Below are 27,984 nucleotides of genomic sequence, written 5' to 3'. Positions count from 1 at the left end.
TGCATGCACCTTTCTTTTGAGTGCCTAGGGAATTTCAGGGCCCAGGCTACTTCAGTCTCATTACGGTGAACATGCTCCATGTGTCTGGCAATTTTTAAGAGTGGCTTCTCACAGTGCAGGCAGTACTGCTTTTTGTTATATGCCCTGGAGCCATGATTGTTTCTGGATAGCGTTTGGACAGACACTGCGTCGTCTCTCCGACCATCTGTGTTTAAAACATGGCTAGCAGAAGGTCGAGAATGGTCGTACATAGATCTCATCTCTGGGTGCCTGCACTCTGCTGCGCTGGTGGGCAACGGGGCATCACCGCTGGTGTCTGAACCGCTCTCCTCCCAAGTGTCAGGGGCGTACTCATCTCCCCTGCTCTCTGGGCTATAGTCGGAGCTACCGGTGGGCTCTGTCATGCTTCACTGTCCCTGGTTTACCGTCAGCAGCAGACAGATTTGACTGTGGCTTTATCCGCTTGGTGTACAAAGCGCATCAGGATGAAGTCACTTCTGTTTCCTGCTCCTGCTGTGCATTTGGATGGAATACTATCGGTGGAATGCTCACACACTTTTCCCCCTCCCCATTGGACACACGCACACTTTTGTTCCGACAAATGTGACTCGCGGGGACATAGCAGATTTTTATGTTGAGCATATCAGCAAGGTCCCCTTCTTTGCTTAGCCTTGAGAAGCTTTGAGGTGACCTCAATTTTTGTCCCCGTTACGACTCAGGTCCCCACAGTGTTGGTGTGTAAATAGGTCAATGTCCCCACAAGCATATGAATGCAGGTACACACACACACACACACACACACACACACACACTAAGGTCAATTTAATAGCAACCAATGAAGCTACTAGTATGTTTTTGGAGAGTGGGAGAAAACTGCAGCACACGGAGGAAACCCACACAGATAAGGCCATGGTTTGTAATCCAATCAAGAGAGATCAATACATAAATGAACTTTTTGAACACTTTATTTAATTGCTACCACGCATTCCAGTCCTCAACTTAGGACTTTATCTCAACAATCTAGTTCATATTCACAACTAAAAATTAAGTTCATGTTTAAAGTTAACAAAATAACTTTTAAGTTATAACTTCAATTTGAGTGTCATCGGCTAGTTAATCTTTACTGATCGAAATATGAACAAGGCGTCGCCAATGTGTAAAAAAGCAGCAACAGAAGCCAATGCCTGGAAAAAATAAAATAAAATGAACATAAATGGAAAATTACATAAACAACAAACAAACACCAAAAACCAACTTCTATCATGAACGCTGAAGATATGTACAGTTAGCAGTTGGGCAACTAAAGATATTAAATGGAAGTTCTCTTATGTTCACAGAAATAACTGTAAAGTTATGTAAAGCGCTACGGAATTTGCTGGCGCTATATAAATAAATGTTGATGATGATAGCACATTTTTTTAAGATATAAGGAAATGTTTACATAGGACAATTATTTAAATACTCTTTTACAGGAAGGGGACAATATGAGGAAGCTACATGAATTTCTGCTTTTCCCACTGTGTTGGATTCTCTTTGAATAACAGTTTTGTTTTTTATCCCTATCAAAGAGAATTTAGTACTGTGTTTTTTTTAGAGATTGATAGAAACATCTTTCTAATTTATGGGGATTTTTTTTTATACACTTTTTCGTGATTCTTCCCTTATCTTTCATTACATTAACTCAACTCATGGAATATACTCCTTATTTATGAATATATAAACTTCCATGGAGTTGTGTTCTTCAGTTTGCGCCTTATAATATATATGTGATTGTGCGTTTATTTTCCTTACATTCTAAATCAGTGGTCAGAGTACAGGGGTAAATTATCCCAAATGGGGTAAAAATGAAATTCCTGGGGGTAATGCTGCCGATTCATATGCTGTCAGTTGGATTGTAGACCCCTTTAAATGTGAAATTGCTGTTGTACCAGAAGAGCCACAAGGGTTGGCAGAGGCACTTCTTGAACTTCTATGCAATAATGAAGCACGTATTGCATTTGAAAACAAAGCAGATCTGTCATATTTTTGGATGTCAACAGCTGCAAAGGCATTCAAAACTGCACATGAGGAGGCAGTCAAAAAGTTGCTGCTTTTTGCAACAACCTACCTTTGCAAACAAGGATTTTCCACTCTAACGAACATAAAAACAAAGCAGAGAAATTGATTGGACGAAGACTGTATCCAAATTGCTCTGACATCAAAATGCCCCAATATTAATGCTCTCGTATCAAAAATTAAGCAACATCATTTCTCCAAAACCTGAAGTTTTGAAGTTGAAGCTTTCAAAGAAATATTGAATAGATTCAACAAAATTTTGAATTCCAATAATTAATAATATATGATTTCCTTCCTTTCAAATAAAGGGGGTAACGTCTGCATATCTAAATATATTTTGGGGTAAAAGGTAAAAAAGTTCCCTGAACACTGTTCTAAATATATTATTCTTTGGCCATTGATTTATTTTTTACCATTTTTTTTTGTATGTATTAAAATGCAATACATAGATTTGGACGCCATAGGCATATGCTCTAACACTATGAGCACACTAGCAGATATTTTATGGGCCTTACTAGACCCAGATCACCTCTTACACAGAGGAAGCAGCAGTGAGCACTTCATCTATTCTCTGTGCCTGTCATTGGGACACCATCATGACATATAGGGATAGTATACCTCCCAAACGTCCCGATATAGGAGGGACAGTTTCGATTTGAGGACTCTCTCCTGCTCTCCCGATTGGGGCATCTTTGTCCTGTGGGTGGGAAATTTGGGAGGTGCCGCATGCACTGGTACGCACAGCAATGGAGGTGTTTGGAGGGGAAGGGAAGAGAGTACAGGGCGACCTAGCACTTCAAAAGCACTAGGCACACCCCCCACCCTGTCCCAACGCAAGATACCCAAATGTTGGGAGGATAATGTAGTGACCTCTATTACACTGCATTCCCTATGTGTCTAGGTAGCCAGCAAATGTTCAGGACACCTGATCACTGTTTACGTGTTAGACGTCTTCCTCCCAGCTCACCATGCTTCTATGTTGCAGCCAAGAGCGGCCTCCTAAGTGTAGGACAAGGACCAACAAAGATTCTATGTCACTGACTATGGGTATTAACTTCCCGAAACAGTGAAAATTAGAAGAAGAAGCTTATCCTGCCGTATTGCTTCTGCTACCAAAGGAGAAAGGTGCCATATGGAACTTAAAACTTCAAGACTTAAACAATAAACACACAACTCCATTGTATTTGTGTGCGGCGCTGCGGATACCTTGTGGCGCCTAACAAATAAACGATAATAATAACAAAATACTTACAACGGCACTACAGATTTTGGTGTCTCCTACAGAAAAGTGTGCCATAACTCCAATGATTGCCATGGAAATTGCTCCAATCACAGCATTCATAAAATCCTTAAGAGAGAAATACAGAAAATATTTGTTGTTTACCTTACATAAGTGACACAAGTAATGGGTACAATAACACAGAGTAGCAGGTAGCAGATTATGTGATATACCACAGTCGCAGTATATAAAGGGGTAGGAGGTATTCTCTATCTACTAAAGGGGTATTCTCTATCTACACCACTTCTCTTGGAAAACTAATAAGCTCCTTTGGATTTCAGTATCATCTCTATGCGGATGATACACAAATTTATCTATCCTCTCCTGATCTTTCACCATCTGTGTTGTCTCGCGTTACTGACTGTCTTTCTGCCATTTCATCTTGGATGTCTTCTCGCCAACTCAAACTCAATCTTTCAAAAACTGAATTAATAATTCTCCCACCCAAGAACAGAAGCTTCCTGCCTGACATTTCTATTTCTGTTGATAACATGACCATAAATCCCACCCCGCAAGCTCGTTGCCTAGGTGTAATCCTTGATTCACAACTGTTGTTTATTCCCCACATCAACTCTATATCTAAATCATGTTACATACACCTAAAGAACATTTCCAGAATACGCACATATCTAACACAAGACACTGCAAAAACATTAATTCATGCACTCATCATCTCCAGCATCGACTATTGCAATTCTCTCCTTACTGGTCTTCCCAAAGTCAGACTTGAACCCCTACAATCTATTTTGCACGCAGCGGCTAGACTGATTTTCCTTACAAACCGTTATTCCTCTGCTAATCCACTCTGTCAGTCTCTACATTGGCTGCCTGTATTTCAACGAATCCAATATAAAATTCTTCTACTAACATACAAGGCCATCAACAAAATTGCACCGACATACATTTCCTCACTTGTCTCGAAATATCTCCCTACTCGACACCTCCGTTCTGCACAAGATCTACGTCTCTCCTCCACTCTCATCACATCCTCCCATTCTTGGTTACAGGATTTTTTCCGGGCTGCACCCACGTTGTGGAATTCCCTCCCACGCACAATAAGACTTTCCTCTAGTCTTCAAACCTTCAAGCGTTCACTGAAAACCCACCACTTCAGACAAGGTTATGAGATTCCTCAACCATCATCTTAATTTCCCTAGATTACCCTATTGCCATCCTCTACACTGCTAACGCAAGACAACAACCTTCTGACCAACATTGCAACACACACAGCCCACTCAGTACTTTTACCTTTGCAGTCTGGCTGGTCCATTGTGCAATATGATGTAGCACATGCCCCTGTGTTTCTAACTCCCATTGTCCTATAGACTGTAAGCTTTCGAGCAGGGTTCTCTTACCTCTCTGTCTGTATGTATTACCCAGTATTGTCTTATTAATGTTTGTTCCCAATTGTAAAGTGCTACGGAATTTGCTGGCGCTATATAAATAAATGTTGATGATGATGATGATAGGAGGCTGGACATGCCTAACTTTACAGAGGTATCTCCTGAGAGAAGAACATGCGTTCACTTTGAAATATTCTGAGCGAACAATCTAAACACACTAGTGCAAATTGAGGCGGGACTAAAATGACGCGATTCTCTGTGCATCTAGTCATGGAGGCGCCAATCCTGTCCACTTCACTAACAAGAAGGAGATGCAGGGGAATGGTCTGCTCTTCCGGGGGTCTGGGAGACCAACCTGGAATTCGTGAGCCTCCCGGACATTCCAGGAGAGTGGGCATGTATGGTACATATATATTTTGGTGCATTATTCTGAGTCCCCAGCGTCTTATATATAAGGTAAGTGGTCAATAAGTGGATATGTGATCTTTGGTATCACACTGTAGGCATCCAAAGCTGTTGTGTGCTTTTACCATTGTTGTCATAACTTGAGACAAAAATGAAATGTGATACAAAAAAGTGGGTACTCACAATGATCGGCCAGAAGAAGAAGGTGATCTTTCTGTTCAATTTGGTGAAATATAAAAAGAAAAAGAAGGCTGAGACAACGATTTGCAAAGCAAGCTGGAAAATATAAAAGCCATCGCCCGTCAAGATGCCAAAAGCAACACAAGCTGCGGACATCACTACCTGTAAAGGGACATGAAATTGGAAAATAGGATTAACCTTTACATATATATCTGAATGTGTAGAGAAGACACAGCCGTCAGATGCAAATGCTGGATACTAGGAACAAACACAGTATTAGGGAGCAGGGGACTTATATATTGTCATCTGATTGGCTGGCATGAGCCTGGAAAAACAAATATGCATGATTGACATGGGACTAATGGTGGCGATCTTACTAGTGTGCATGAGGCTGGTATACTGGCTACTGGTTTATATATGGTGGCAATGAAAGTGATTAAATTCTAGAAAGGGACTGTAAGTGGAATGGAGGAGACCCAGAACAAATAGGCTGCATGTAACAGCCTCTGAGAGACTCCAGCTACAGCAAGGCCGTAACTAGGGCTGTGCGATAGGGGCGACAGCCCAGGGCGCAACACTGAATGGGGGCGCAGTTTAGGAATGTTTTAGGTTCATTTGGTTAAAATTGACGGCTAGGGGGGCGGCATTTGTCTTTCTCACCCCAGGCGCTAGAATTCTAAGGTACGGCTCTGAGCTACAGAGAGGGAATGTTAGTAAAATCTTTTATGTTGATGATAGTGCAGCTTTAAAGGTACTTAAAAATCAACAAACAAGTGTGGAAACACGCTAACCGCTCCTTAAATGCCAGTGTAAATATATAGGCGGTACAAAGCGCATTCCATGTACACTGCAAAATCCATCAACCAAAATCTAAAGCAGTAAACTGGTCAGTATAACCCAGTTGTGCATGAACAGATGCTTCGGTACTTGTTAATTATACAGGCGCCACAGCATTTAAAATGGAGTAGAAGCTCTGACAGATGCTGTGTCGACTTCATGAGAGAGTGAGGAGAATGAAGTGGGGGGCGAACACCGGATAACAGTGGAGGACACAAGACAGGATCCTGCACAGCTCAACCTGTGTCAAATGCAGCATCAGTATTGTAAAGTGCTGCACCCATATAATTAACAACTACCAATACTCTTTATAATGTAGTTTAACAACTTTTATTTATTTTACATTTTTTGTTAAGTTTCATTTCTCTTTATGCTTTTTAAATAACTCTTAATAAATGCCACTGTTATCAGACTATATATATGTCTACTCTATAACTTATTGGGTGCCTGTGTCACACACATCCTGACCCAATAGGCACATGGGAAAAAAACAATCCCTCTCTCACCAGACGTAAGATTTTTAAGATGCCAAAAATACTCTTCAAATACTGCAAGTCGAGCTTGTCTGCAATCGGCATTGCTGCCCTCCTGGTAACAAGTCAGTGACCAAAATATCGAATAACGGGAAACAGTCCCAATAGCTGAAAGCATCAACTAGTACTCCAGGAGCGCATGCGCAGTGGGAGGAGTGAAGCCGGCGACACCTGGGTGTACGTAGCAGAACGCTGAGGTCTCTGACACTTATTTCAGTCCAGGAGCACTAACTACATCTACCAGAATAACAATATTGTCACACCTAAAGCTTTGTTCAATGCAGCCGTGATAAGTGATCAAGTTACAAACAAAAGATTAGATAGGATCTACTTTATATTATATCATGATTTAACAATGCCAATCAAAGAGTGATAAACTACTAGATTTTGTACTATAACCTCACATATGTGATAGTATAATAAGATGTGCAAAACAATAGGGGTTGAGGTATATAATACAACATGAAATAAACTATATTTTACAACCAAGAAAACAGTATCCAATAAAAAAAAACAAAAAATAAATATATATATATATATATATATATATATATATGCATATGCATGTAAGGGGAGTTGTACTGTGTATCTGACTGTACAGAATAGATACATAGACATGAGAATTGCTCAAGGCTCTCTATGCACTTGCACAGCGATGCTGCTGCCGATCTCCTCCCGCTGGGTGTGACCATCTTGGGGGAGTTTCCTGTCTGACTGCCGGCCCCGGTTACGTACATGTGTGCCGGCTATGTGTAGGCCTGGTCCCCGGTATGTCAGTGAGAGCAGTATCCCGGGTGTGCAGCAGGTTATGGGCTGGGATAAAGGGACAACGATCCACCACCAACCGGGGATTTAGCTCCGGCAGCCAAGGTACAAACACTGTGCATATGTTTTATTCTGTGTAACTATTACATGGTGCATCTGAATGTATTTTAATACATCTCGTGTATTCTCACTGCAACCCTAAGCATGGTGCAGTGCTTGTACCTCTCATCTGGTCCACAGGTAGGCAGCCTGTGGCTATCCAGATGCTGTGGAACTACAAGTCCCAGCTTGTCTTGTTTGTGGATGGGTGTAGCTGCCTGCGGCAGGCCTTGCTGGGATTTGTAGTTCCACTGCAACTGCAGAGCCATAGCTTACCTACCTTTACTCTAGTCTGCAGAGCAACTGTTTTATACACAGCTGTCAGAAATTATGTGTTGTCCATGTGTATTCTGTATTACTCCTGGTCTAATTTACTTGTGCATTTAAAAATCTGTGTATTCTACTTCAATTCCTTGCATTGTTCTTGATTCTAATAAATAGTATTATAGTTCTCTATCCACCACATTACCTTTCTCTTTGTATTCATTGATCCCATTTCTTCTTTATTTCCATTGTCAAAATCTGTTTTTATATAGTATTGATTGTCATTGGTTCTTAAATTGATACATTGAATATTGGTTCTTTACCCACAAAATGGCACAAAATTATAAGTACATTTCCCATTTAAAATGTATGTGAGTAGGCAACACATATGCTTTAAATGGGACATGTACTTCTTTTAATTTTTAATTTAGAAACTGCTTATCATGTTGCAGTAAAAAGTTGCTTTGTTTTTCCATTTATATATTTTGGAATTAAAGTTAAATTTTAGGCATATGGTATACATACAGTAAACTCTGTAAATCTTATGAGTTATTATGAGGAGACCCTTTTCCTGCTCACATAAGATTATAACCCTCAGCTCAGTTTTGAAAGACACATGTTGTAGACAAACTAACAGTTGTGCTATATTCCATCCAATTCTTCATGATGGACTTGACAGAAATCCATGGAATATTTGAAATTATTTTACATTTTTTTTTCTGTTTTTCAATAACCGTTTCTCTTTTCCAACTGCGGCACTGTCTGTCCCTCACAGACCGGAGTATTTATATTGAAATCAATTGGAATATTTTAATTGTGGATACTCCAGTTAAAGAATTATGTTCCATCTGATGACAATTGATTGCATCAGGGTTTATTTATCTATCTCGGCATAAGGGTAAATAGTTATGTAATAAATAGTTGTTTTTATATAATTTAGCTTTAGAGATTTTTGTTTTTGCATTTGACATTGCAGAGTATTTTTGTGTTGATCAACAGTGAGAATTTCTGAATTAAATCACTGTTATTCCTGAGTGTAATAAAATAAAATGCCGGGGGGGGGGGGGGGGGGGGTGATACATTATAGAGCAACTGTACATATGCTACAGAGCTCTATCTTCATACCACAAGCTTAAAATACAAGCTAAAACTGGCATTGGGACAAGGTTGGGGATATAAAGAGGTTGACATTTTATTCCATATATATATATATATATATATATATATATATATATATATATATACACTAATTTTCTTCATTTTTCTGTTAGTGTATATTATAAAACCTATTTATTTTCTATTTCAGCTCAACATAACATTTTAAAAAACAACAAAGCAAAAAGCACAGTAAGTATTTGCTACCGTCCCTGTGTGTACTTTTACACAGATTTGTTTAAATAATAACAAATTTAAAATAAAAAATCCTTGTGTTTCACTTATCACCCTTAAAATATGCTACTTTTGGTGCATTTTTTTGTATTTACCACAGGTAAACCCCCTGCGATTTATTGGTCAGGCCTTGTAAACATGACTCATTTTTCAACCATGTGACTCCTGGGATTTTCGTTAATTTTTCAGTTGCAGTGACTTGGGCTGAATTAGTAGATGTGAAGGGCAGCATAGGCAAACCAAGGGGTTTTTCTAATGCCTGGAAACCCCCTCCAAGCCTGGGGCACTGTATAATTAAGGTGGCTGGACCCTGCCCCTGCTTCACACGGCTCTGCTTGAAAAGGGAGAGCTGCGTGCACCTAACAGTAGTGCATGCAGCATTGCCCATGTACATTATAGGGATAGGAAGAGTTGGAGAGCAGCCAAGCACTGTCTAAAATTATAGCCACACCCCCATGCATGTTGGTCACGCCCACTGGTGGCGTGGTGTGGAAACCCTCCTCTACAAATTCTGCATTTGCCCCTAGGCAGGCTTAGATGGGCATTTTGGAGCCCAGCAAATCTCTGCCCAGGAAAACTTGTCGGAGTCACAGCGTTAAAAAAAAAAATGTCTGTCTGACAGTGACCGAAAGGTATTTTTTGGGTATTTTTTTTGTTATATAAATAAGAACTTCACTCAGAATTAATTTCCCTCAAGAGTACCCCTCTCCCCTTAACTTGCAGTACCAAGGGGATTTCAGAACCATGTTCACGGCCATTGCACCAGGTATTAGTAAGGAGACCTGTTCTACACATTTTAACAAGGAAGGGGCCCTCAGTGGAAAATTCATCTTTGGTAGACCTTTTCTTTTGTTTTGGCTTATTAACTGTTTTTACTTATTATTTATACTTTTCTTTATTGTAGTGACTGGCAAAAAGGTTACTATATTTTACTGACAGTAAATGTGAGCACACCAGATTTAAATTTGCTTAGCTCAGGGTTTTCCAACCCCAGTCCTCAGAGAGCCCTAGCAGTGCAGGTTTTCCAGGTCACAAGTGAAATAATTACCTGGTGATCTTTAAAAAGGTCTGCGATGTACATACCTGTGCTCCAACAAGGAGATGTGGAAAACATGCACTGTTAGGGCTCCCTGAGGACTGGGTTTGGGAAACCCTGGATTTCATGCCTGGGGAGGAAGAGTGATCTTAGTTTTTGTCCAACTTCCTGGAGGCCGGGCCTATAACACTGTGTCTGTGTGTGTCATCTCCAGGGCCGGATTAACCCTAGGGCTAACTAGGCTACAGCCCAGGGGCCTCGGGCATCCAGGGGGCCCTTGAAAGTGCTCAGCAACATTATTGATCGGTCGGGGGCGTGGGACCCGATCAATGCCGCTGAACACTTTACCTGCGGTCCTTCCCCGGCGCGCTGTAGTCTCCTTACTGAGGTAATCTCGTGAGTCTCACTCTCACGAGATCTCCTCAGTAAAGAGCGCCCAGCGCACGGGGAAGGACTGCAATGCCGGGAGAAGGAGGTAAGTGCCTTGGGGGCGGCTCGGCTCACCGGGGTGGGGGGGGGGCTCAGATCACGGGGGGGGGGCCCTCACGGGGGAATGGAGGCCCTCACGGGGGAATGGAGGCCCCCTTAGCCCAGGGGCCTCCATTCCCTTAATCCGGCCCTGGTCATCTCTAGTCTTGGCCGCCTGGTAAAGGTAGAGGATGTGAGAGACCGGGGGGTAAATGTATGAGCATGCGGGTTCTTCAACACCCGCGTGTTCGGCGATTAAATTTCAAGCGGCACTGCATTGTAAAGGGAAACTTCCCTTTACAATGCAGCACCGCTTGAAATTTAATCGCTGAACACGCGGGTGTTGAAGAACCCGCATGTTCATACATTTACCCCCAGATTACTATCTTATCAAAGTGACTTGATACATGCAGATGAACTTTCCAGGTCGCAAGCAGTCTGTTTAGGAAATACTGTAATATATGTTTGTTTGGTTTTTTTTCTGCAGCAAAAAAGTTAATAATTTGCAAATCATCTTATCAATTGGGTGATATGAATTTTTAGTAAAGAAAGTTATCATTTATTTATATAGCGCCAATAATTCCGCAGCGCTGTACAGAGAACTCGCTCACATCAGTCCCTGCCCCATTGGAGTCTAAATTCCCTAATATAGACACACACTCACACACAGAGAGGGAGAGACTAGGGTCAATTTTGATAGCAGCCAATTATCCTACCAGTATGTTTTTTTGTTTTTTTTTGGAGTGTGGGAGGAAACCCACGCACACACAGGGAGAACATACAAACTCCACACAGATAAGACCATGGTCGGGAATCAAACTCATGACCCCAGTGGTGCTAACCACTAGGCCACTCTGCTGGCCAAAATTATGAGCCGTTCCCTTTTTAATTTGCTAAAAATGAACTACGAGTACAGAGGGATTTTTACCCCCAGCGATTTCAACTCCCATTCCCTCCCCTGCGCACTTCTTTAACTCCCCTCCTTCCCACAGCTAAACATCCAATCAGCATCTTACTTCAGTCTATCTGGGCAGCTGTGAACCAGTAGCCTTGTTCAGTCTCGCACTGGGGGTGAACACTGGAAAGAGCATACTAGTAGGTCAATTGGCTAATATTAAATTGACCTTAGTCTCTCTCGGTCTGTGTGTGTGTGTATGTTAGGGAATTTAGATTGTAAGCTCCAATGGAGCAGGGACTGATGTGAGTGAGTTCTCTGTACAGCGCTGCGGAATTAGTGGCGCTATACAGATAGCTAATAATGATAGTGTATTTTTCCAGAAGGGAGTAAGGCAAATCTAAATATATTTTTATATTAAAATAATAATTTTAATAGTCCATGTTGTACATCTGAGACGGCCACCTGAAATATGTTTTAAGTTAGAAAGTGGAATTGCAAAGTGTTCATTATGTTGGTTTGTTTTATCATACCATAATTAAGTTATATAGGTATTGTATACTTTATAAGCTAAAGCCATACTGCAGAGCTGCCATCGATCGGGGTTTGTTATTCGAAGCAACTTGTGCATATACTATTACAATTAAGCGTAGGGCCTTTTCCATTCTATGTAACTGTTTTATATATCGCTTAATGGAAATTTTTTGCCCACTTCTTTTTTTAAATCAAATCTTTATTGCACAGTGCTACCCACGCTGCTGTAATTTGTATGTATGTTCTGTACTTGTCTAATCATTGGCATGTATAATTTGGTGTTGTTCAATTTTTGTTTTTTTAGATCTGTGTGGAAGGAAACATAGCAAGTGGAAAGACCAGCTGTCTTGAATATTTCTCTAATACTGCAAATCTTGAGGTATCCCTGTCTATATGAAGCGATCGGTTATCTTTATCCTGCTTGGCAGATGCGTTCGCAGACAATGTCTGATTCTGTAGCCTTGACAAGCTCCGATGGCGTAAACTAGGGGCGTGAGAGTAATTCAGTTCAGTGGCGGAAGAGAAGGTCCAACAGGCTCCCATACCAAAAACTGTGATTCTTTCCAAGTGCCTACCAATGACTGTCCCTATTAATATAATTAACTATTGTCTACATTGAGTTATGAAGGGAGGTGCTTTGAAGTATCATTTATAATGTCATTTGTTTTTTAAGGTCTTGACGGAACCTGTAGCGAAATGGAGGAATGTCCACAATCACAATCCGCTGGTAAGTAGCAGGGAAAACAAAACACAACGTTCTATCTATAGATCTAGAGGTATATTAAATGCAGAGTTCTTGAATAGGAGCACCTAGGCCTAGATCATTGGTAATCAGATGTTCTTGGAATACTCCCATGATGTTTGACTGGATTAATCATGAGTGTGTTTAGTGCTGCTTTCACTAATGCGTTTTCCTCTCTGATATTAACCTGCTCCTTACCAGCCACAGTACTTTGACAACATGGCGGGGGCTGTGTTTCTCTAACACAACATTAATTAACATGGTGTTAACGGGTTCATGTCCCCTTTGATTGCCAGCACACTTTGTTCACAGCGAGTCCGCATACTCTTTAACTTGAAAATTTTATTCAGACCTATGTCCTTCTTTATTCAAATAAGCAAATAAATTATACAATTCTAAATGTGTGTGTATTTATTGTACGTTTCTTTCTTTGTGCAGGGTTTAATGTACCTGGATCCTTGCAGATGGGGGTTAACGCTACAGACCTACGTTCAGCTCACTATGCTTGATATGCACACCAGACCATCGGTAATTACAGAACGTCTCTTTAGAACATTACCACCCCCTCCCTCTCCTCAACCAATACAGCCATATAATTCTATGTCTGGGTCACACGCAGTCCAGGAGATTCTCACTGATGCTGTAGCTGACAGCCCGGGCAAGTTTATAAGGGATTGTGGTTAAGGTTGTTGTTGAGTTTGATTTGGCAAGCAGGAGCAACCGTCCAATCCGTATCAGCGATGATTCTATTGCAAACGTCTCCTGGCAAGCATTAGGGTCTGTGACTGCGATCATCACTCCTGGATCCTGTTCATGGAAGTCCTACATTTCCAGTTGTGGTGGGAGCTTCATTCATTTAAAGGCGTTCTCCTAATATCAGAGGAGCTAATAATGAAACAACAGAGCCTAAACTATCTTGTTAGTAAAGGTGTGATCCATTTTAGCATTGCTAAAGATTCAGTAGATGGCATGTCGCAGTCATTCCCTAAGTGGAATCAACATGTACTGTGTCCAGAGAGGCTTCACCTCGACGGAGTATGACTGACACTATTGGATAAAGCTGGGTACACACTACAGAAAATAACTGCAGATGTGATTTTTGCAACGATTTCACCAACGCATGAAAGCCCCGATGAGCATGCAGATTCATGTGTACACACCTACACGAATTACCTTCAGATCTGTGCTCCTCATCTGTCATAACCATCGGCTGAAAAGATAGTGACACTGCATACTTTATAAAGATATATGGATACTGCCAGTCGTGAGTGCTTGCTACACACTTCCATATTTGCCTGACATTGTTCCGATGTTGATTGTGATTTTTAGGAAGTTTATAAAATCAAAGGATACAGTGTGTTTTGTTGAGATAAAACATGATGGTGGAAGCGTACACCCTAATGCGTTATCTGTCGTTTATCGTGTGATCGGCACGATGATTGGATGGAAACCCTATAGGGCTAGATTTACGAAACTGCGGGTTTGAAGAAGTGGAGATGTTGCCTATAGCAACCAATCAGATTCTAGCTTTCATTTTGTAGAATGCACTAAATAAATGATAGCTAGAATCTTATTGGTTGCTATAAGCAACATCTCCACTTTTTCAAACCCGCCGTTTAGTAAATATACCCCATAGTGTGTACCCAGCTTTACTGATGGATTTTACTGCTGATCCATTTAAAAACCCAGGAAGGGAATGTTCTGCTTAGCGGCTGGTCGCATGTCATATAATACTCAGAATGCCACATCAGAACCAGGTTTGACACCTTTTGTGAGGCTGACAGTAATATAGTCAATTGAACAACATTTTGTGCATAGGTCGAATCGCCATCTACCCTACCGCTCTGATATTCTCTGTACTTAGTCACTGCCTGTCTCCTTCATGTTCAGTGGGGGAAGCAGGTTTCCTATGCACACCGCTCTCTCTGTTGTAAGGTTATTGAACAATACATAAAGGAGACACTTATGATTGTGTAGCGACATCTGCTGCTCTCTTTTACATTACAGTAGTTCCCGCAGTTTCAAATATCTTCTGTTTGTAACCTAAATACGGTATTTGTGGGGTAACTGACACATGCTATTGGCTAAAAAATGTGTTTTAAGTTTTAATGGTCTGGTGAAGGATCGGTAATGAAATTGGATTTACGTTACACATGTGGTCTACCCACAGTGAGAGTAGATTTTGTTGTTGCTGTAAAGATGTACCAGACTGTCTTCTGAACCAGCTGTCCCTTGAATAAGGTGTCTGTGTGGATGGCTTTGTATGGTACATTGTCTGTAACTGCAGTTTGTCGCTGCTACAAGCGTTGCCTGTGTGAACGCACTCTGACTTGTACCTGTGTGATTCATTGCAGATCGCTGCTGTTAGAATGATGGAGAGGTCCATCCACAGTGCAAAGTACATATTTGTAGAAAACCTTTACCGAAGGTACAGTATTTTTTTTTTTTTATATAACTTAACTGTTTAACTTTAGTTTAAAGTAGACCATGGATTTTATCTTATTACATGAGCTTCTTAATCCAGTTGGGAGACGCCTCTCTCTCTCCACCGAGGGAGGAGGGGTTGTTTGTTTTTTTTGAGCTGCAAACATTTTTGCTGGAGTTTGCCCTGAAAAGCAAAAGTCTTTCCACTACGTGATCATTCTTGGCTCATACAGCTTATCCTTTGTCATGCCAATCATTCTTATTCCATAGACTGTGTCTTATCTTTATCCTCTCCCTTTAAATGCCTCTTTAATAACTCTTTAATAACTTCCAATCTATTCTTGGTCCAACAAATGCCCCCATATTGATTTCACAAAGACTGGTGATTCCCAACCAGGGATTCGGGAACCCCTAGGGGTATTTGAAGTGTTCCCTGGGGGTTCTCAGAAATAAATCGGTAATGGCTGCGCTATTGTGGATGGATCTAGTTGTGATGTATCTCCTGTCAGGTGACATATCCAGTCCGGCCAAGGAGCCATGAAAGGAGGCGTTAGAATGATCAGAATGGCCTGTCACCCTCTAGACCAGTGTTGGCTAACATGTGACATTCCAGGTGTTGTGAAACTACAAGTCCCAGCATGCTTCGCCAGTATATAGCAGCTTATTGCTGGTAGGGTATGCTGGGACTTGTAGTTTCACAACACCTGGAGTGTCACAGGTTAGCCAACACTGCTCTAGACAGCTGCAGGTTGCCGTAGTTCTACAGTATCTGGAGATTAACTTTACTGTAGTGAAATTGGAGTCTATTTCTTTTTGCAGCATTTCAGTGGGCTAGATAGCGTTTTGCTTATCTTTGAATATGTGTGAATTTTGTTCGGGGGGGGGGACCCAATGACATACACAGGCCCAGTAATTTCTTAAAATGCCCCTGTCCGGAGGGCTACAGATCACTGCCTCCTCCTGAAGGGCATGCTTCCGCTAACCAGAAAAAGGCACACTTCTTAAAACAAGAATAAAGCCATGTTTCCTACCTAGTTAATAACAATACATAAACGCAGAGCGCCAAGCACCTCTTTCTGGCTACGATAGACAATGGGTGGTTGTTTAAACAAGGGAAGTAAAAACAATCACAAAATGCAGCAGCAAGGACTTCTGAATCTGACCAGCCATGTACTGAATTGCTACCACCAGCCCCTACAAAACATCTTTATAACCAACGAAAAGATAATCTCTCAAAATGCAAGATAATAAAAAGATGATGGTTACATCAAAATTGGTTTTACATATATTGGGCATCAAGAGCAACCAGAACCACAGTGTGTTTGTGTTCAAGTGCTGCAAAACATTTGGAGGTTCCCAGGGGTAAAAATAAAATCTGTAGGGGGTTCCCAATGTAAATAGGTTAGGAACCGACTGCTCTTGACCAACAATGGATGGTGAACACTTGAGCAAAGTCACCAGCAGAGGGAGCTCTGTGAATAGGCATTATGCAGCTATGAGATACTCATTGTACATTTCTCCTGTCAATCCATTTATGATATGATGGACATCTCTATATGCCTGTTATTTCACCTTTATTCTCAGCAAATCCTGTACATTTATTTTCTTTAAAATAAGCTATCTTAACAGAAATGGTGCAAATCGGTCAACAAGTTTGTATAAGCCTATCAACACGTGTGGTTGGTTTGTAGAGATGATACATATAGTATTTTATTTCTATACTTGGTTTTTATATTCATAGTTTAACATTACAATGAATGACATGTTCAGAATCTTTCTGCAAAATATTGGCCTCATTAGGCATTTGGCTGCGAAATATCGTTCCTTTCACTGGTAGAATTTGGAATGTCACTCGGCAGGACGCAAAGATTGCATTAGGAGAACTTAACACCTCTGCAAAACTCCAATCTCTCTAATATCATATACACATACACAACATGGACTGCCAACATTAGGGCACCCCTGTTTAAATTGCATGTTTCCCTGAATCTGTAAGCGTACACAGTCTCTCCAGGGTACAGACGTAAATATTAAATTTTAATGCACATTTACTATTTATTTGCTGAATTTAACAGATTTTTTTTTATTTTTTTTCAATGAACGTGGCATTGTGCAGAAGTTTGGGCACCCTGTCTGTTGGTACTTCAGTAACACCCCCTTTGGCAGAAATAGCAGCTTCCAAAAATGTTTGTATCCAGCTACAAGCCTTTCTGTTCATGCTTTAGGGAATTTGAGATCACTGATTTTCAATAATATTGAATTCTGAGGACTATGAGGGGCCGTTCCAATACATTAATCTTTTGTTCCTGCAAGCACTTCATGGTTGATTTGAAAGTACGTTTTTGGATTGTTGCTGAAATATCCAACCTCTTTTCAGTTTCTTCACTGGAACGTTGGCTTCTAGGATTTGCAGATATGTAGTTACATTCGTTCTTCTTTCCACCCGGACAATATTCCCTGTTCCATTGGCTGCCACACAACCCCTGAGCATAGTAGATCGACTCGCATGCTCAAAGGTTGGCAGGGTGTTTTTTCTTCAAAGGCTTCAACTGGTTTTCTCCAATGTATCTTTTGTGGCTGTGGCCAAAAACCTATTTTATTTATTTTTGTTTAATTAGCCCAAAGCACTTTGTTTGTTGCACTTTTGTTTTCTAAGTATTGTTTTGTAAACTTCAGAAGTTGACTTTTGCCATGAGGTCGTAGGAAATGTTTCCTCATACTTACCAACCTTTTTAAAGTTCCTTCCGGGAGATCTCAGGTAGGGGGGGGCGTGGTTGGAGGGCGGGAGGGGCGGGGCTCTGTGAATCGCGTCATTTTTGCCCCCCCCTCCCCACTACAAAATGCAGTTTTTTTTGTTGCGGGCCAAAATGACGCGATTCAATCGAATTGCGTAATTTTGCCAGTAAGAGGCCGTTTGCGGGATATTTGCCTGCTCTCCCAGGAGTCCGGGAGATCTACCCGAATTTCGGGAATCTCCCGGACACTCCGGGAGAGTTGGCAAGTATGTGTTTCCTGCTGACAACTCGTCCATACAAATCCCGTTTTTGGAAGCAACGCTGTTTTGTGGACTGCTATCCTGCCGTCAGCAGAAACTTTCTGCGCGTCATTTGTATAAGCCGTCAGATCGGCGGGGAAAAATAAATATATTACTGAATTCACTGGGAGGGTGCCCAAAATTTTGCAAATCCCACCTTCACTGCAAAGGTTGTGTTAACTTCTTTTCACTCACAGGTTTAGTGAAACATAACTTTTCCCTGATAAAATTTCATAAAACATTTTTTATAAAATAATGTGTATGTTCATCATGGAGATATAAAAACATAGAGCTATAGGGAAAGTTTTTTTTTTTATTTTGTTTTGTTTTGTTTTGTTTTGTTTTTTTTGCATTTTGCAGTAATGTGAGTTCATATTTCTGTTGTGTTATTTATAACAAGGGGAATTCCCTCCCGTCTCAGCTGCGGCGGGTGGTGTGACTGATATGTGGCCATCTGGCTGTGCATGGGTTGAATAGATGAAAGGTTTAAAACCCATCACTACTTGCTTAAATCCATCATTTAATGATTGTCCTGCAAAATATCAGTCAATGTCTGTGAGTAAATGAGGCCACGCATGTATATTGTGCAGCATATGGGCAATATTGTGAGGATTGGAAAACTGGTTACAAATGATTAAAACCACATAAAGGCATACTGATTGTTCTTCTGCTGCAAAACCGTTGCTATACATTTTATATAACAGTTCTCCCGCCCTGTGCTGCCTGGGCCCTGTGCTGCCTGGGCCCTGTGCTGCCTGGGCCCTGTGCTGCCTGGGCCCTGTGCTGCCTGGGCCCTGTGCTGCCTGGGCCCTGTGCTGCCTGGGCCCTGTGCTGCCTGGGCCCTGTGCTGCCTGGGCCCTGTGCTGTCGCTGCCTGGTCATTGTGCTGTCGCTGCCTGGTCATTGTGCTGTCTCTGCCTGGTCATTGTGCTGTCTCTGCCTGGTCATTGTGCTGTCTCTGCCTGGTCATTGTGCTGTCTCTGCCTGGTCATTGTGCTGTCTCTGCCTGGTCATTGTGCTGTCTCTGCCTGGTCATTGTGCTGTCTCTGCCTGGTCATTGTGCTGTCTCTGCCTGGTCATTGTGCTGTCTCTGCCTGGTCATTGTGCTGTCTCTGCCTGGGCATTGTGCTGTCTCTGCCTGGGCATTGTGCTGTCTCTGCCTGGGCATTGTGCTGTCCGGGCCCTGACTGTCTCTGCCTGGCCATTGTGCTGTCTGGGCATTGTGCTGTCCGGGCCCTGACTGTCTCTGCCTGGCCATTGTGCTGTCCGGGCCCTGACTGTCTCTGCCTGGCCATTGTGCTGTCCGGACCCTGACTGTCTCTGCCTGGCCATTGTGCTGTCTGGGCCTTGACTTGACTGTCTCTGCCTGGCCATTGTGCTGTTCTGGGCCCTGACTTGACTGTCTCTGCCTGGCCATTGTGCTGTCTGGGCCCTGACTTGACTGTCTCTGCCTGGCCATTGTGCTGTCTGGGCCCTGACTTGACTGTCTCTGCCTGGCCATTGTGCTGTCCGGGCCCTGACTGTCTCTGCCTGGCCATTGTGCTGTCTGGGCATTGTGCTGTCCGGGCCCTGACTGTCTCTGCCTGGCCATTGTGCTGTCCGGGCCCTGACTGTCTCTGCCTGGCCATTGTGCTGTCCGGACCCTGACTGTCTCTGCCTGGCCATTGTGCTGTCTGGGCCTTGACTTGACTGTCTCTGCCTGGCCATTGTGCTGTTCTGGGCCCTGACTTGACTGTCTCTGCCTGGCCATTGTGCTGTCTGGGCCCTGACTTGACTGTCTCTGCCTGGCCATTGTGCTGTCTGGGCCCTGACTTGACTGTCTCTGCCTGGCCATTGTACTGTCCGGGCCCTGACTGTCTCTGCCTGGGCCCTGTGCTGCCTGGGCCTGGGCATTGTGCTGTCTGGGCCCTGACTGTCTCTGCCTGGGCATTGTGCTGTCTGGGCCCTGACTGTCTCTGCCTGGGCATTGTGCTGTCTGGGCCCTGCTGCATTCTTCAGAAGCTGCTTACAAATCCTTAATATCTCTAAAATGCAAGTTCATCCAATGTGAATAGACATCTTGTATTCATGTAACCTATAGAAGACTAAAAGTTCACACACCCCGTCAGACCTTAAGATGAAATTGTATGTAAAATTGTTATCCGTAACCACAACTATTCCATTTACTGTAGGACAGGGAGAAAATAAAATAAGTGGTCGGGTAGCTCTATGCTACGCCTGGGTAGTGGTACCACTCCTACACCTAGAGCAAAATGTAAATACTCTATTAATATGCATATGGCTCAGTCCTGCTCCCCCCTTTAAAACTAGGTATTATCTTTTATTTATAAAGCACCAAATGACTTCCGCAGCCCCGTACATAGGTTATAACATAAGTACATACAGATGAGAACAATGGGAACAGATATGTAGTATAATAAATGCGTGGATGCAATTATTCGGACAAATCACGTAGCATACAGAAACTATTCAGCATAAAACAAAACAGGTACTTACAAGAGGACGGAGAGTGAGGAGACACAAGACTTAGAGCAGAGGACGCTGCCCACGAGAGCTTACATTCTAAAGGGCGGCGATAATGAGTGACCCTTTATTATATTATTGTATTGTGTACAAATAGTGTAATGTGACCTTAGCATTCATCAATAATTCAAGCCACATCATTACACTATCTTAAGGTTTTCAAATGGACGGAGATATCTGTCAAATACTCCGCCACAAGGGGTCTCACGGACATTTCGGAGACACCTTGCCTGTGATTAAATCTCTCCCTATATTTTCCTGGGTTTGAAAGAGAACAACTTAAGAATTTTCAATCAAAGACTTTGTACGAGAGAACTCGCTGTCAGGCTGAAAGCAAAATATGTAAATTCTGTACTATACCAGTTTAGTTTAGTGGGCCAAAGTCCCCCACTGTCACACTGCGGTGTTATCTTGTCGATGTTTGTGCAAATCGGACATGCAACATACAGCTGGTCGGCACGTTTGGGACCTACTCTCCCATTAATTACCAATCTGTTAGTGATCAGGATTTTTTTGTGGATTTGGGACCACATTGTAATGTATGAATATCTTAATACTTCTCTGCACATTTGAATGTATTCACGTCAGCAGCTGTATTGCCTTGTTGGACAAAGTTAAATGTGACATTGATGTCTCAATCCAAAATAACTTGGAAAATGATAAAATTATTGTTTAGCCTTTAGCAAGGATTATTATAAAAGAGTATATCTGATATGGGAGTATATTATTTATATTCAACAGAAAAGCGGTATAAGACTTTTCTGTTGTTTTTAAATTAAAAGCAAATCTTAATTTGAATGTTGACGCAATCTATAAAGAATTGTGTGTAATTGGGAAAACCCTAGCGTGACATGGTGGAAATATGTACGATTTGGTGTTTGCTTTTTCAAATAACTTCCCTTTTTGAAAGAAAATACCACTATTGTCCTCTTTTACTGTGCAATGAGGAACAAGTGTTGTATTACATGACATAGCATGTCTCATTTACCAAATGTTATTTCTGTTATAACTAGAATCACTTTCATATCCAGCTGGTTTTTGTATTCTTGTAAAAAGAGGAATCAATCTCCGTAGACCACAAAGCGATACCCAGTTAATAGCCTAAACTGGTTTTAGGGCCACTCGAATTAGCCTAGTTTCTAGTCCCACTTGCTTAACTGTATTTTATTATTTCAAAGGATTACTTTAATTTAGGATTTTTGTAGCTCTACTCTTCATATATCACGGTTTTGGGCAAAGGGATGTAAGTGGAGTGGGTTGTAGAGTCAGAGTAACAATTGGTGAGAGAATTGAATGTAGTTTGTAATGCATAGGAGGAGGTCAGGTGACGAGTGCGGGAGGTGGCGTGGTAACACCATCCCTTCACCATGACCCAGCCCTCGGCTATGTAATGCCTAGCTTCACGGCATTACATTGCGGGTGGCAGGACCTGATGTAAATCGCATCATTAAGCTCCACCTATGGGATGTGGAGGGGTGCCTACCATTCCAGGAGGACTTCCTGAAATTGGGGAGCCTCCAGGAAATTCCAGGAGAGTAGGCAAGCATGTTTATAATGTAATTTTGTTTCCAGCCATCTGCATGCATCTCTGTTTGCAGTGTCCTATCCCTATCGCCAATAACCAATTACCTAGCCTTCTAAGCACCCTATAGCGACCGCGCTAAGCTGCAGTGATGATACATTCACCATAACAAATGTCATTTTCCAGCACTGATAAATCGTCATTTTTTTTGGTGTCGTTTAATACCCTGTCGCATTGACACTTCTCAGACTGTGACATCTCCATTAACTCCTCTGCCCTCTGTGCTTTGCAGTGGGAAGATGCCTGAAGTGGATTATGTGGTGTTAACGGAGTGGTTTAACTGGATCACAAAGAACATTGACATCTCTGTCGACTTGATAGGTAAAATAACTACGTTTTTCTAATACTTTGTTTGTGCGGTTTTAAGTGCAGATTAGACTAGGGCATTTTGTGGTTTTTCCAAATGTACCGTTAACCCTGAAATTTTATGTTGTTGCTCAACAGCGCTTAAAAAAACAACAACCTGTAATTGTAGCATGCAAGTCATAGTTCCTCCCTAATGCCAGTGGCATTTTATGCAGGACGAGACAAAATTAGCAGTCATTCTTCTAGTTTAGAAGATGACACCGCCCACTGTAGATCTGAAAAACACCATGATGTTCCTTGTGTGTTTTTAACACAGTTTTGCACCCCCATCTTAGCATAACCTATTGTAAGTTGTATTTTCCTAGAGAGCAACAAGTCTAATTTACTTAGGATATGTTCATGGGAAAAAATAGCTACATGTACTTATTTTAAAGTCTGTAATTATTCAATATTTCAGAGATTAACCCAGGAACCATTTCATTAGGTTACTGTTAACCCGATAGTAGCGAGCAAAGTTAACACTGAATTCCGTGGGGTTGAAATGCTGTTTAAACTGTACAGATGTGCCTTGTATTCTCTACAAGGGGTATACAGTTGTTGTCATCATTGTGTAATAGGCTACATCCATATTTTGTCCTTTAGCAACATATACATGTCTTCCTACACACACTTCCTATTTTGTCATCCTAAAAATATATATCCCTTTTTTACTTAATGGACATTCATGTAGTATTGCACAGGGGCAGCAGAGATGTAGATAAGACCCCATCGTTCATCCCAACCTATACATCTTTGCTAAACGGCTATCAATCCCACACAACCTGTACACAACTGGCAACAGTCATGCCTGCCAATCACATGGGTATTTGTTATCAAACACAATATTACAAAACACTCCTAGTTCAATTTTTAGAGAGAAGTACAAAAGCCAGTCTAACTGGTTATCTGACATGCCAGGAAAAAAAATGTTCTTTAGTATTTGTTCTGAGCACTCCTTTCTCTGTAAAAAATACTTATAGTTTGTGTACAAAACGACGTACTGTATAGTCCAATCATCTGGAACAGTTGTCAGTCTGAGCTTCTTGCACTGTCTGGTTACTGCGTAATATAGAGGGGGGAAATCTGTGGCCACAGGAGCCCATCAGTCCTACACCGAGCAGCTTTTTGTTGCTGGTAAATAGAATTGATTTTGTGTTTCCTGTACAGAGATCCACTGGGAGAACCTGCTGCGGGAAATTCTAAGTCTTTTCTTGTACTTTGCACTGAGTGTCAACAAATGGCTATAAATAGCGAATAACTATGCCTGATGGCTTTCCCCTCTTACAGTGTATCTGCGGACATCGCCTGAAACCTGTTACCAGAGATTAAAGATGAGGTGTAGAGAGGAAGAGCGGGTGATACCTTTGGTAAGACCTTCTGATGCCTGATCTTCATCATCAGCATCATCATTTATATATTTATATATATATATATATATATATATATATATATATATATATATATATATATATATATATATATATATATAGCGTCACTACTTCCGCAGCGCTGTACAGAGAACTCACTCACGTCAGTCCCTGCCCCATTGGAACTTAGTCTAAATTCCCTAACACAGACTAGGGTCAATTTGTTAGCAGCCAATTAACCTACCAGTATGTTTTTGGAGTCTGGGAGGAAACCGGAGCAACTGGAGGAAACCCACGCAAACACATAGAGAACATACAAACTCCACACAGATAAGGTCATGGTCGGGAATCGAACTCATGACCCCAGTGCTGTGAGGCAGAAGTGCTAACCACTAGGCCACTGTGCTGATCTTGACCAATACATTGCCAATCAACTGAATGAGTAGGAATATATGCATCTGAATAAATAAATAAAAAATACAACACCTTTAAAAAACAAAACAAAACGCTGCTATGGGGTTACGTTGATAATCAACACCAAAATAGTCAGTGTGCTTAAAAAGTAGGAAAAGTGAATGATAAATTCTAAGGTGTGTTATACTTTTCAGTGGTTACTTCAAAGACTTCTTTTGCTTTGATCTTGTTATGATAGGATTACTCCAAATTAAACATATTGATATGTTTTAAAACACCAAATGAAGCCATTTCTGTGTGGAAGTTAAAGAAAATTGTAATTCCTGTCCCCAAAATGCAGCATTGGGAATGGTGCTTTTTTTTACTGCAGCAACAGTCATTTTACAATTATTTATATTTTACAAACATGCCAATGTCCATTGATGTCCGCATTCACACATATATTGGTCCCAGATATGTAAGGAGCGTTCAGTGCTCTAGTATTGAATGGCAGAAGTAGACTATTGAAATGCTTGGCGTTCATGTTGGCACAAATGATCGTGTGTAATGTGTTTGCAAGACCTATAACAAGCATAAGTCTGCTATTCATAAGGCTAGGAGAGCCCCATTATTACCCAGAAGGCAGTGCAGTAACGGCGTGTTGATCCTTCTACGCACTGCCATGAATACAAAGGGGTCAGACGCTCTTTTGAGAACAGTAATGGAGCAGGTAGTCGCTGTGTAAGTTAGATCAGAGTGACAGACTGGTACAGGCAGCTGCACTTAATAATAGAGAATTGTATAATAGGAACAGGGGAAGACTGGTCTAGGGATCGGTACAGGTCAGTCAACTCCGACAGGAATTGTTTAGTCAATGAACAATAGGATGTTAGGAGAAGAGAGGGTTGGTGCCTCTGCTGATGCTTGTTATTAAATGTGGATGTGAACACAGGTAACGTTACAAAAATGTTTTTGATTATGAGCCTCTAAGGAAAAAATACATCATTTTATCTTTCAGGAATACTTGTACGCGATTCATGGACTCTACGAAGAGTGGCTCGTTAAGCAGACCTCGTTTTCCGTGCCTGCACCTGTTCTTGTAAGCATTGTGTAACGTAGCGTTTTGTTCTCTCCCTGTGCTCCTTTGTAAGACTCCAACAATTCGCCTAATGGAAGAGTATTCTGCGCTCAGCTGCGTACCTGTAGCTCTGCTGTGCATCTGTGGAATGCTGCTAGCTGATCACAGGAAGTCAGACAGGACTGATTGTCCTCTATGGAGATGAAGCCACGCAATTCTGTGTTCTCTGGATACGTTTCCATAGAGGAAGTGTGTCCTATTTGACTTGGGTCGAGCAGTGTTGTGCTACTGGCTGAACGCAGTGTAAAGTTAGCATTGCACAGACGTATAGCAATGCAGTGTTTCCAGGCTCACAGAAGAAAACGCTGTACGTTTGATAATGGAGAGACGTTTACTTACAAGTGGACAGTTACCAGGGCAAAGCGAAAATAAAAAACACTAAAGCTCAGTACTTTTATTACTAGACTGTACTTTCCCTTTAGATCGAAGTGATACAAATAGCTCCGTTAACCCCCTAATATTGAAATCAGGCTGACGTGTTTTTGAAAGCTCTATTTCTCTATGCAGATATCTGCAAATCCTCTTCATGCAGATTGAGAGATATGCAATAAAGGACATCTTGACATAATTACCTCTTTAGTAGTAGACTTGTATTGATACACATTAATGTTCAGTGGTGAGTTTACTCATTACTGAAAGAACATTTGCTCTTTACACATTGTGAAGATTTCCATGTTGTGGGCAGGATCAATATTCATTATATTGAATCCTAGCAATGGACTGGACATCACTAAAGTACTATATGACCAATAAAGAGGTTAAAGGCTGCATTCTTACAGATGTTTGTTCAGCCTTGTAACAAAAACAACATTATTTTTTGTATTCTATTCTTTCCTATGCACCAATAGTGCTACTCTCACACTTATCCCATTGGCTGGAAAGAACCTAATAGAGACCAGTGCCAAATACTGATAACCGAATGTAAGAGGGAAAGTTTAATTCATATAGTAAAATACTGTATTTACATTCCTCCTTGATTAAAGTGTATTTAAGTTTCACGTTCTCTGTTGGTGTGTATGAGGAAAGTCTACTTACTTTGGCTCTTCTTTGCGCAGGTCATAGATGCGGATAAAGATCTGGAAGAGATGAATCGGCACTATGAAGCCAATCGCGGGAAGATCCTTTCAGCTTGACAAAAGAACCTGTTGTACTTTAGAATGTTCCAAACAGCCATCATGTACATCAGTGTTTCCCAAACCCAGTCCTCAAGTACCCTTAACAGTGCAGGTTTTCCATATCTCTGCTGGATAGGTGTAGTCATTACCGACTGACACACTGTAACAGATCCATAGGTGGTATAATTATTTCACTTGTCGTCTGAAAAACTTACACTGCTAGGGGTCCCTGAGGACTGGGTTTGGGAAACACTGGTGTACACTTTGCCGTCACACATTGGAAGCGGACACTGTTGGTGATCATGCAGCCTCTCCATTGGCTGTGTCCAGTGATGTGTAGGTAACAATTGTGCTTTATATCTTACCCTGTGGGGAGACCCAATCGGACCATTATTTAGGGACCAAGCATTTGTAGAGGCGGGCTGCTTTCAGTGTCAGATTGTCCTGTAAGGCTGTTAGTGGATACTGCAATATTTATTTATTTATTTTCTCAATTTTATGTTTTGTTGTTTTTTCTTTTAATTATAAATGTGTTCTTTAAGGGGCCAGTAGCTCTCCCCCCCCCCTCTCTCCTACATTTGTTGTACTTCCTAGTTTACTATAGATGTGCATAAAGCAGAGCTTGATTTATAACCTAATTGACGAGGAAATATTTTATATGCCAGACAGCTCACTCTTGAATTCCACTTTTCTGTATTGTCTTTTGATCACACACAAGTGTATATATGTAACGAATATCAGCAATTCTCTAGATAAATCCGGTCACATAGGCAGGAACTAGACAACTGCTCTCTAACCAATGATCTGTTTGAGCGAATAAATATTACACAACTCCAGTGAAATAAAGGCACCCATTATACTGTATGATTTTTCACTTAATGCTATTTTGCATATGTGGTAAGTCTACCTAAGGATCACTGATGTCCCAGAAATAGAAAACTTAATTTTTATATTTATTGAAAGCACAAGACAGCGCTGCATAACATGTATAATTGAATACATTTTATGTAAAATGTATTTAAATAGCAAATAAACATATAAATTAGAAGTAGCTGAGAGAGAGAGAGAGAAAAATAATACAACTATTCCCTCTCATTGATAATTGCTGGATTATAATAGATAGTCTATGCCAGCTAAAATGTCTTGGTGGAACCCTATGATAGGCAGTTCCTTAGTAATTAGCATTTGCTACTGAGAATGAATATTCATCTTATTTAATTCTGCTAGTGGTTGATCTGTA

The 27,984-nt window shown here is 41.4% G+C and overlaps 3 protein-coding genes across 3 annotated transcripts in view; 2 read left to right on the top strand and 1 right to left on the bottom strand.

Moving 5' to 3' along the window:
• CMTM4 (CKLF like MARVEL transmembrane domain containing 4) overlaps nt 1-27,984 on the top strand; it is a 128,227-nt gene that overhangs the window by 68,619 nt on the left and 31,624 nt on the right. The window lies entirely within an intron of this gene.
• On the bottom strand, nt 950-6,825 carry CKLF (chemokine like factor). Its single transcript, XM_075189005.1, has 4 exons — nt 6,606-6,825; nt 5,266-5,424; nt 3,308-3,403; nt 950-1,184 (listed from the first exon to the last, which is right to left on the bottom strand). Exons 1-4 carry the CDS (start codon nt 6,675-6,677, stop codon nt 1,110-1,112), a joined length of 402 nt encoding a protein of 133 aa, XP_075045106.1. The 5' UTR covers nt 6,678-6,825; the 3' UTR covers nt 950-1,109.
• Nucleotides 7,295-27,608, top strand: TK2 (thymidine kinase 2). The gene is made up of 10 exons (XM_075189003.1): nt 7,295-7,502; nt 9,067-9,107; nt 12,387-12,461; nt 12,756-12,809; nt 13,263-13,352; nt 15,179-15,252; nt 22,619-22,707; nt 24,019-24,098; nt 25,510-25,590; nt 26,685-27,608. Exons 1-10 carry the CDS (start codon nt 7,403-7,405, stop codon nt 26,760-26,762), a joined length of 762 nt encoding a protein of 253 aa, XP_075045104.1. The 5' UTR covers nt 7,295-7,402; the 3' UTR covers nt 26,763-27,608.

This window comes from Mixophyes fleayi, chromosome 10 (assembly GCF_038048845.1).
Source record: "Mixophyes fleayi isolate aMixFle1 chromosome 10, aMixFle1.hap1, whole genome shotgun sequence".
NCBI classification, from domain to species: Eukaryota; Metazoa; Chordata; class Amphibia; order Anura; family Limnodynastidae; genus Mixophyes; species Mixophyes fleayi.
This window is presented reverse-complemented; position numbering and strand designations above follow the sequence as displayed.